Here is an 11,120-nt window from a genome sequence, read left to right as displayed (position 1 = left end):
GAAGAAAACTGTTGATACTTTGAATTGCATGTGGCTTTTAAAGCTATAAATAAATAAGGAAATAAACTATAGTTCGATTTGATGATGGCGGTGATGTAACATATGACACTAATTAAATAAATTTTATTTAAATGAAAAATAATGGTATTAAAGCCTCACCTTAGCACATTTGGTGTCTGTAGAAATACTTAAAAGTAGCTATGTTATTCTTTAAATTAGTTTATTGACTAATCTTAATATTGTTGTATCGTTTAGTGAACTTAGAACCGACTTTCAATAACGATTACAATTGCAGTCGAAGCCGTTTAAAATATGTATTAAAAAAAAAAAAAAACATTTCGTTGAAAATGATTATTGTTTAAACATTAAACTCGGGCGTACGAGCAGTTAGCTCAATTATGCGGTTGCTACAAATCACTCTCGGTCACTACATCGTGTGATAGATGTTCGAAGTTGTGTGCCAATAATTGGGTCACAATACAATCAGAACATTGATTCAAATATCTATAACAAGTATTGCAACGCCAATGTAAACGTGAAATGGCGCTTACACAACATGTTTCACACATGGCAGCTAGTGGATCTGGATTATATCCTTCAGGTGTTTTCAATTTCTCATCCTTAATAATTGTCAAAATTTTTATCACACGTTCACGATCGTCATCGTTTTGCACCTCAATACCGTTCGCAATCGCATCTTTCAGTAGCGTTTCCGTTGAAACCTTACGAGTATCTGTTGGCAATGACGAACTCGACGTTTGTAAATCACCCATTAAGAAGTCATCTTCTGGCATGTGTACAGGCACGTTAAAGGCTGGGAAGAAAGTAGTCGGGCGAAAGAAGTGCTTCGCTTTCGATTGTCCACCGCGCCGATTTTTTGGCCGACGTCCCGGTATGGGTAAACCAGCATCGTGTAATTTTTGAAAATATTTCTGCACACGACTACACACTTGTTGTGGTGTACGATTACCCAAAGCTTTGGCAATTTTTACATAACGACGACTTTCGATCGCTTCAGCGGGATATTCGATAAGCAACTCTTCGAGTCGACGTTGCTCTTCGCACGACCACAACTGTGGAAAAAATGTTAGTTATGTTTTAAAACTTTATATAAGTAGACATACAATATAACTAACCTGATTAAATGTCTCGGGCTTAGACTCGTCTACAACGCGTCCACGCACTGTTGCCGGTTTTGTATCAGAATCAGGTTCTTCTTTAATGTTGATGTCCACAGGCGGTAGCAAGTCCAAATTGGTAGTGATTTCTGGCAACTGTGTAAAAGAAATGGCAATGGAATTCAATATCATATTTAATATAAATCAATCGGTTTAAGACTTACCTTTTCAATAGTCATATAGTTGGGCGCTATAATTTCCTCATTATTTCGCAGTTTTTGCAGCAGTAACTCTGGGTCATTTAAATAACGCTGCTTTGCCAACTCTAATTCCTCTAACTGCAATATTTATGTGTTAATATGTTGTTAATGTGATATGTAATGTAATGGTTGCTACCTGTTTATGCACACGCATTCTTTGCACCTCCAGTACGGCTATAGTGCGCAGCATATTTGTGTAATCCGCATTACCACGTAAAGCTAGATGATCACTTTCAAAATAGAACGTATTATCCTCTTCACAACTATCACTCTCGTTCATTCTAAAATTCAAATTTTGCGAATATCAACAAAAATTTACTTTTATAAAAATGATATGCAACTTTATAACTTCAGGGCGCCAGAGCGTTAACAACGAATCAGCTGTATACAAATACTGTGCAATAATTGACCATTGTAGATCGTATTCTAATATCGTAACTCTGGTAGCACCACACGTAGGCCCATTCACATATAATTTCCCCACTAAAAATGGCGACTACTGCCAGAGAACGTATATACGTTCTCTGCTGTGTCCGCTGCACAATCCGGCAGCCCTTATATAGTAAATTCAGCGAACGTATATTAAATATATATTATAATATACGTTCTCTGGTAAATTCTTAACAAAAGTTCACTACTAGAACATTCTGGCAACAACGAATTCGCGGTTTCGTTGCTTCTGGCAGCTTATTGTCGATTCTGATTTGTTCTGGTATTCGTGTACGCCACAATAAAATCATGGATAAGCAATGACATCATTGCATAAGAAAAACTTTTTGTTGAAATTTGTTTTATAATTTTGTGAACCCCGTATTTACTTCATTTATTTATTCGTTCCAACTATTATATAGGATTGTTTTGAATACATTGCATTCAATTTAGTTCGAGCTGCCGTCGAAATTTCTATACATTTACATTGTAATATGTCTTCCAAAAATGTTATTGACATGCAGCAAGAGTTTGCTAACAAAAATGGTAAATATAATTTCTGAAAACTACTTTATACAAGTAAAACGTTTTAGTAATTTACACACATATTGGTGTTAACAAAAAGTGCGTCGATCCCACTTGCCTGTGTCTACAATCCTTATTTTAGTGGTTGATAAAGATGTCATAGATATTTTAAATTGCGAAGAATTCAAATGTCATAATGTCATCACCGAGCCTAGAAAAATCGGTGAGTCACATGCAACTATTTACAAGAATGATGGAGATAGTGATAGAGATTTTCCTTCATTCTGAAATACTTGATTAACACTATTGCTATAAATAAATTGATATATTCTAGCCGATGTCGATAGCAGAACTTTTACAGACGAAAATGGCAACATATATTTTGATTGGGAGTCATACAAGAATAAAAATACGTTGGAATGTGGTATTATGGTTGCGCCATTGAACGGTTATTACGAATTTGATGAAGCTGGAAATGTAAAACTAGAATTTAGCGAAACCCCAACCGCTTCTAAACCCAGTGATGTAGTAAGACCTACGATTCGCGAGGTACAAGATTTTGCAATGAACGGTAAATTTTTTATTATAACATATATTTTTTTTTTGTTTAATTTTTATTCTTAATGTATTATATGATCTTTAAAGCTAGTGGCAGTTCACAAACAATATATGTATTGGTCACAAATTCGAATAACTTGGAAGTAGCTGAAAATTCGCGAGACTTTAGTTATCATCCTGTGATGCGTTCCGGTATATGTACATATATATATATATACTTATTTGGATATGAATTTATATATTGTAATATTTTTTATCAAACACTTTGCAGAACGAAATGGAACATTTGTAGACGAAGATGGTAACATTTACAAAAATTGGGAGGCTTACAAGAGTGAGAACAAATTGAATGCTGGTATTTTAGTCGCCCCCACAAATGGACATTACAGCATAGCTGAAAATGGGCAAGTCAATCTTGAAGCTTGGAAAACGGCAGCTATAAATAAGCCAAACATAAATATCAGCCGGCAATCTAGCTATAACGACAGCAACAGCCGTCAATCGGTTACGATTCATGAATACCATTGTAATATGGCGCGAAAAAGTAATTAAATGAATAACGAATCAAATTATAGCCAATAATTGCTATTTATGTATATCGTTGTTATGGCAGGTAGTGAAATCGTTAATAATAGTAGCTGGATTTATGTGCTAGTCACAAAAATAACTAACAAGCATGATGCCATAAATTCAAAAGAGTTTACAACTCATAAAGTGCTAAGGAGACAAAATGCTACAAGTACGAGTAAAATAAGCCACCAATGTGTTTTTAATTGTATAAAACTGTTAAAACTTCTCTTTACAGCTGAAGATTACGTTTTCATAGACGAAAAAAATAACAAGTATTTATGTTGGGAATTATATATGACGGAAAATAATTTACCAGAAGGCATTATGGTTGCTCCTCTAAATGGTATTTACAGCTTGAATGAGGAAGGAAATGTTGACTTAGAGATATGTTTTACGCCGGCTTGCATGCCAAGGTCAACAGAAAAATCAAATGATATTCACTTGAGCAACATACAACAATATGCCGCATTAATAAGTAATGAAGAGGATTACCAGGAGAAGTACTGTCACGCCAACGACCTCCACACGGAATGGTGCAGCACGGACTGCAACCCACGGGGTGAGTCTCTCCTTCAATTCATAGTTAGTAAGAACTTAAGCATTTCAAATGTGGGGTGCGAACCCACTTTTGTAACTAGTGTCAGAAGAGATGTGCTTGATATCACTCTTGGTCACGAACTTCTGACAGGGCTAACCTGGCAATGGAGAGTATCATCGGAACTCTCCATGTCAGATCACCCTATCATAAGATTCGCACTGGGGGTAGATGTCATGATACTCCCTCCCAGACATATCCCTAGAAACACAGACTGTGCCACCTTCAGGAATACGCTTGAAATACATGTCAGTAGGAGGGGGCAGCTGGACAGCAGTGTAACGGCTTCTGGACTGGAAAGCAGATTGTCTGCGTTAAACCAGTCCATTATAAAAGCATATCACAGCTGCTGTCCCTTAAAGACAAAAGACAATAACAGTCCTTGGCCGGATAAAATCCGGGTCAATTCCGGTAAGGAGAATCGGCTGTTGTGGAAATTGCTGGACCCCAGTGCCTATAGTTGACTTTTTACCGAAAATATCGGTCAATGTGTAAGATATATAATTGAAATTTATATAATAAAATAAATAAATTAAACTCTCGATAATAGTATGTTTTTGTGTCAAAAATGGGTTGAATTGGATTAATACTTCCTTTAATAAAAATTTTGCCAACACATGAAGTAATTGCCCGGACTTTGATCTTTTCAAGTTACGAGAGCATAAAATGTTCGGTTACACCCGAACTTAGAACTTCCTTACTTGTTTTAAATTTCTATCTTATTTACACGTTTAACAATTAAATGAAATATATTATATTTTACTGCGATGTTCGCAGTATTGAAATATTAAGCAGTATGCAATAGCTCTGTTAAAAAAGCGGGCTAAATGATCTTACTTTCGTTAACGATAACAATGATTTGCAATTTGAATAATTGTAAATTGATTGAACATAATCATTTATATATAATATGTATGTTACATAAGTATTTTATGACTTAAATATTGTAATTGTAAAATTAACTAATATTTATTTCTGTCAGTTAAATCGGAAGGTGAAGGTAAAATACCAGTCAAATCGATACAAGACGGTATAGTGGTTGAGTCACTTAATAGCAATTACACACTGGATGAAAAGGACAATGTAAATTCATACATTCATCAAATTCAACAGCTGACGTCAAAAACAGAAAAAAAAGAAAAGAAACCGCGAACAATTCGGGAAGTGCAGCAAGATTTTGCAAACAACAGCGGTTTCAAGAAAGAAATCATTTGGGATTTGTGAGTTAATATATATGTACATATACATACATACGACTTATTCTAGTATAAAGTTTTTTCTTGTTTATTCTTACAATTAATAATTTTTCTTCAATATTTATTGTCATCATACAGGTACACTGTAGAACAAAGTAAAATGTTGAAGGACAAATTAAAGAATCTAATTCCTGATCAAAATAAAGGAAATAGAAAAATAGTGGAAATGCGAAAAACTATATTTGACAACGTTTGGGCACAAAGTGAGTATGCAAACTATCAATAAAGTTCGCTACGTTTATCTAACTAATAAATACATATAACTTGTTCAACAGGAAAATACACTAACCGAAATTCTTTGAGTGCAATTATTTATGTGTTTGTGACCGATTGTGATATTAAAAGACTCGCTATGGACGCTAAAAAATTCTCTTGTCATCCCGTTTTTAGAACACGAAAATGTACAAGTACGTGTCCTTGTGAATTATCTCCGTTTATGTACATACATACATAGTTTACTTGACACATGAATATACATACATATATACAAATATATATATTTTTATTTCGCAGCTGCTGGCGATAGTTCGCATTGTTGCATGATATTCATTGATGAACTGGGGCGTGTTTATAAAAATTGGAAAGCATATTTGGCTAATAATGAACTACCGAGTGGCTGGATGGTTGCACCGCGTAACGGTATTTATACAACTGATAATGACGGACATGTACAATTGGAGGTGCATATTACACCGAATGGTAGCGACGCTAAAAAAGCACTGCATTTCGCAGACACAGCGACAGCTGTAGCCGGATTTGGTGCGGCTACAATCCCATTAGCAGCAATGATGATCACAATGGCACCGGCTGTAATAGTTGGTGCTGGTACTGTTTGTGTTACCACAGCGGTATACTCAGCCATACGCTCAGCATTCAATTTACTAGATCGTAAAAATCATCAACAGTCCATCGCGTTCGATAACGCGCAAGCGAGAAATGCTTGGATAGGTGTTGGAGCTGGTGTTGTTGGTGTAGGTGCATCGCGTGCTACGAATGTTATGACAAAAGCCGCTGCTGCCGGAAAGGAGATATCGTTGGTAAGTAAAAATTGTAATTTTTTATGTCCATTTGACCGCGAAAAAAAAATCAGCTACAACAATAACAACCCTAAACGCGAAAAAGAAGTATTTAGTTTAGTTTTTGAGTTATCGATCTGAAATTTTGCACACGATATCAGTCCACTCTAGCATATAGCCGCCATACAAACTAAGCTGTAGTTAAGCCGAAGTAAACGGTTTTCTTGTTTTTTCATAAAATGCGGCACTAATATGCTTTATTTCTAGGTTACCGAAATAATTGTCAACGGTATGAACATTTCATCCATTGTATTATCCGGAACCGGAGTAGCAAATGGAATTCTAGATCTAATAATTGTAAGTTAAAAATATATATTACATACCATTATTAGTTAAAATCTCATATCATATTTTTTCATACATTTTCTTTATTTTTTTTTTTAGAAAGTTTGCGATGATGAGGAAGTGACAAATTTGGAACTATTGCAATTGGCCTCCTCTTTGGTACTCTTCACACATTCTGTATCGAATTTTCGTATGGCATCAACACTAGTAAATGACACACATAACACCACAATACAGGACTACCGAAAGTCCTTAAGTAATCGCCAAAGAAAAATATTTGATAAAATGTCAAAGGAAACAGTTCGTATCAAAGGCGCACAACAAGGAAAAATAGATATTATACGTGGCGCTAATGATATGCCCAGCAAACAATATCTAAATGATCTCTACAAAATTAACAAGAAATTAAATGAAGCTAAGGTGCGACCTGCATTCGGTGCAGGTGGGGAAGGAGTCGTGCTCAATAATGATGTGGCAGTTAATACCAACGACTTACGCAATAATCTTCAACATAATCGTGGTCCTAATGTGCTAAATACGGTTAACAAACCAATACCTACAGCACATGCTGAAGTAAATGAGGTTAACAATGCCAAATTGCTGTTCTCAAATGTAAACAATAATAGCCAATCGACACAACCAAGCGCGCTCGAAATCGGCATGAGTAAGATTTTGCTTCCGAATAATGTCTTAATTTTATTAAGCAAATATGGTTCGCGAATTTATGAGATTATATCTAATCCTGGCAGCTTTGATGACATAATAACTACCATGGCTAATCATTTTTCAGGGGAAACATTTGATTTCCTAATGAAAGTGGCACAAGAATTTGTTGAAACAAAATTAGAAAGGATAAGGAATACAATACAAGTTTTTATACCCGCCGAGAATATACTTTATCGCATTTATTTGTACGTTATAGACGAATGTAAAGCACAAACATTTAAATACTTATATACCATAAGAGAACAAATATTGAGCGCTTTAAGTGAGTACTATTATTCACTTAATCCGAAAAGTTATTTAATACCGCGCGAATGTAATATTTGTGGCGGTTTTTATTCAATATGCAATTTATAAATTGGCGTTGGTAAAACGCACAACGAAATCTAAATACCATTGAGGCCTTAATATCAAGCACTTTAATGTTGCAACTATTTACTAAATAATATGTTTATATAAAATTGTACTCTACACTTACAAGCATGTATATTATACAAATAAAATTTATTCTGAGTACGTAAAAAATTGGTATTTAAATATTGCGGTTGCTAGATTAGGGCTTATGGTTTGCTTTTGTCATGTCCTATAAGATCGCAAATTTTTATACTTTATTTATGTGGGCTTACCGCACCATTCAGTAACGTAGGAAGGGCTCTTGTGTGTAATTTTATGTTCATCTTCTCTTAACAGTTAATGCCGAAAAACGGCTCTGTGGATACTGAGTTTAATATTCATTTTCTCATAGCAGATACTGTCGCTGATATTTCCAAAGACAATAAATTCTCTTAGATCCATAAGGGCAGCTACGCAAACTTATATTGCAGTCACATTAGAAGCATCCACATTGATGGCCAATACATGTTACCATTAAGTGCAGCACTAGGAAGAGAATTTTTATATTTTAAAGCCTGTTACTCTAGGTATATTTTACATAAAGTCGTTTCACCGTTATTCAAATATGATAACACTATGTATTTAATTAATCATGGATTACACCGAACAAATAAGAAACAAAATTTTTTTAAATTCTGAAGTGGAAAATTTTGAATTGTCACACAGTCATCTTGGCGGTGATTTTAATGCGGTGTTGCCACTTTATTTACGATATATACAAAAATCACTGCTAAAACCTTGCGCTGAATACGAATTTCCAGCGTGGCATCTATAACTGAAACGCGGTACCGCCTTATTACCGGAACTGCATTGCCAATTGTTAAGTTATGCCAAAGATTTCCGTCTGCTTCGTCAGTTTCGCGATTGTAAGCCGACGGAAACGCGTAAAATGCTTCCGCGAGTGTAATTTTAATTTTAATTAAATAAAAGGTCTATATTAAAGTGTATAGTATATACATATATATAGAAGTGTAAGTGTTTTGAATATTACGTGTGTTAATAATATATCGAATTATGAGTAACTGGCTGCTATTTTGAGGTAAGCTTTTAACTATGCACTTTACTTGAATATATAAATTTATATATACGTGTACATACATATGTATGTAGAATATGCCAACAATTTACCAACAATAGTGAGAAAGAAATTGCTAGGTGTTAATTTTCACCCTTCAACAGAGAGCGTATAATATATTATATAATACGTTCCCTGCTTCATCTTCCACGGAATTTATTAAAAGTATGAATACATATAATATATATACATATATACGCTTAGTTGCAATATGGGTTTACATTTACCAGGTGTACCGGTATGGAAAATTGTTGTGAAAATGAAATAGTAATTTTGAAAGGGAAAGTAAAAAAAATTGTATTCAAAGTATTGACCATTGCTTTTTACACATTTTGACCACCTTTCTGGCAATTTGTGGATACCATGCCAATAGAAATGTTCGTTTTTTGAATCAAACAAATCAGACACCCAATTTTCGACTTCTGCGAAAGAATCGAATTCCTTTATAATTTACTAAAATTTAACAATTGCCAAGTTTAAAGGGTAATTTAATTAACAAATGACCATTGGAAAGCAGCCAACGACTTTATATGAAGTTTAGAGAGAACAAGCTATTTACTCCAATATTATTTTTCAATAAAAATGTGTTTTTGCAGCAGCATAAAATCTGTTCCTCAGTATTATTGGAAAATACTGTTGATGTGACAATTATTCGCAGAATTTATTCGGTTTTGGTTCCCATATGCACCTAAAAATTCAGATTCCAATCATCGGATTGGAACAGTTACAAATAAAATCCTTTAAAAACAACATATCTTGGTATTTAAAAATCAGTTTTCTAAAACTGAATTTAGATTTGAGAAGATTCTTTGTATTTATGAATTAAAAACTGTAGATGCTGTTTGTTTCGGTAGCGCCTATTGTTTGTAGATGGAAAGAATTGTTAATAGACATTCATTAGCAGCTCTTCTAGTCACTTCTCATGTAAGTCCATTTGAATATATTTAAAAAATTATATCGTTCCAACTCAAGTGGCACGATAAATTAAGTTTTAACATTACAAGTTCTAATAACAATAATGAAATAACTTATCCAAAGTAGATGTTGTTGTTCTGATACCGAATAATAAACCCGCTTTGTTCAATATTAAATTACTTTTATTAATTTAACAATTATATTAGTAAACGAATGATGAAAGCACAATTTTTTATACTTTCTCAACATTTTCTGCGTCTTTCGCCTCACCTTCACTCTTAACTTTTTTAGCATTCACCGCCGACTCAGACGCTATTTTATCAGCTAGTTCTGCTAATTTTTCACGTTTGTAATCCTTTCGCGCTTCATCTAATAAAACATTATGTATTAAATTACGATTGTTTATATAATCAGGCAATAACGATGGGTATGGATTGCCACGCAATTCCAGCACCGATTTTCTATAATACATGCCGGGGTAATCACGAGGTGCTTTGTACATGCGGGTATACGATACATTACAGTTCTCCAACCGTGGCACTAGTACTTTGAAAAGTTTATGCACCAATTGTTTTTCGAGCAACCAATAATCCGCCAATTCCATTGTGGCTTTATGACGATCGCCATAACGTATCGCATTGGAAATTAGCTGCAATTGTAAAATAACAAATAATTATATTAACACTTTGCTGTGTTATAATTTACTAACCAATTCAGCATAGCCGCGCGCTTCATCAGCTCTATTGTAGTATAATTCTATGCGCTCATGCTTCACTAGCGCCGTCACTGTTTTGCGTAGTTTCAATAAACGACCCTCCGGACCATCTGGATTACGTAGATTGCGATGTGGTTTAACAGCAATACGCAATTGCGACATCAGTTTACTAACGTCGGCTTGATTCATTTTAAAGTTACTCTTATTTCATAAATTATTTAAGAAAGTTGTGTGAAAATATTAAATGCCGCAATTAGAGTTAGATTTTTACGTAAATAGTGCAATGCGTTGCTGCACGAGTGGGTTGTCAAATCACAAACAGCTGTTTGCTGTCAAACGAAGGTAGTAGATTGAAATATTGAAATAGTAAGGTGTTTAAGAATACTAATAGAATTGCATCTACTATTAACAATTTGGAGAAATTAATAAAATTAAATTCGTTTCAAATTTAAAAAAGTGGAATGAAATTAGATATTACATCTTATTTTATATTAAATTAATGTCCGTAAATTGTGTTATAAGCCTACCTGATGCAGAATTGTTCAGTTTGCAACAAGAAAGAGAAGTTACTGGTCAAAGAAGTTTACATTTCTGCAGTTTTTAATTTACACTCTTCATTTTTTATTG

The 11,120-nt window shown here is 34.2% G+C and overlaps 3 protein-coding genes and 1 long non-coding RNA gene across 6 annotated transcripts; 1 reads left to right on the top strand and 3 right to left on the bottom strand.

The window, feature by feature from the left end:
- Positions 1–203: 203 nt before the first annotated feature.
- On the bottom strand, positions 204–1,866 carry Atac1 (Ada2a-containing complex component 1). The gene is made up of 5 exons (XM_036359445.2): positions 1,720–1,866; positions 1,515–1,659; positions 1,343–1,456; positions 1,137–1,274; positions 204–1,073 (listed from the first exon to the last, which is right to left on the bottom strand). The coding sequence occupies exons 2-5, from the start codon at positions 1,656–1,658 to the stop codon at positions 408–410; spliced, it is 1,062 nt and encodes a 353-aa protein (XP_036215338.2). The 5' UTR covers position 1,659; positions 1,720–1,866; the 3' UTR covers positions 204–407.
- Positions 1,867–2,109: 243 nt separating this feature from the next.
- On the top strand, positions 2,110–7,920 carry pst (pastrel). Of its 2 annotated transcripts, none has more exons than XM_070112242.1 (13): positions 2,110–2,353; positions 2,433–2,555; positions 2,667–2,903; positions 2,978–3,082; positions 3,162–3,434; positions 3,504–3,635; positions 3,696–4,019; positions 5,038–5,275; positions 5,390–5,514; positions 5,587–5,718; positions 5,825–6,348; positions 6,595–6,684; positions 6,772–7,920. In XM_070112242.1, exons 1-13 carry the CDS (start codon positions 2,302–2,304, stop codon positions 7,750–7,752), a joined length of 3,336 nt encoding a protein of 1,111 aa, XP_069968343.1. In that variant the 5' UTR covers positions 2,110–2,301; the 3' UTR covers positions 7,753–7,920. The 2 variants fall into 2 exon arrangements, with proteins under 2 accessions (XP_069968343.1, XP_014089941.2); XM_014234466.3 differs by having other exon boundaries at positions 2,111–2,353; positions 3,504–3,629.
- On the bottom strand, positions 7,883–8,447 carry LOC138857956 (uncharacterized). 2 transcript variants are annotated; one of them, XR_011397204.1, is made up of 2 exons: positions 8,327–8,447; positions 7,883–8,274 (listed from the first exon to the last, which is right to left on the bottom strand). It is a non-coding gene; the product is annotated as an uncharacterized lncRNA (long non-coding RNA). The 2 variants fall into 2 exon arrangements; XR_011397205.1 differs by having other exon boundaries at positions 8,342–8,447.
- Positions 8,448–9,938: 1,491 nt separating this feature from the next.
- On the bottom strand, positions 9,939–10,823 carry mRpL17 (mitochondrial ribosomal protein L17). Its single transcript, XM_070111466.1, has 2 exons — positions 10,488–10,823; positions 9,939–10,427 (listed from the first exon to the last, which is right to left on the bottom strand). Exons 1-2 carry the CDS (start codon positions 10,680–10,682, stop codon positions 10,011–10,013), a joined length of 612 nt encoding a protein of 203 aa, XP_069967567.1. The 5' UTR covers positions 10,683–10,823; the 3' UTR covers positions 9,939–10,010.
- Positions 10,824–11,120: the final 297 nt, after the last annotated feature.

Source organism: Bactrocera oleae, chromosome 6 (assembly GCF_042242935.1).
Source record: "Bactrocera oleae isolate idBacOlea1 chromosome 6, idBacOlea1, whole genome shotgun sequence".
Taxonomy (NCBI): domain Eukaryota; kingdom Metazoa; phylum Arthropoda; class Insecta; order Diptera; family Tephritidae; genus Bactrocera; species Bactrocera oleae.
This window is presented reverse-complemented; position numbering and strand designations above follow the sequence as displayed.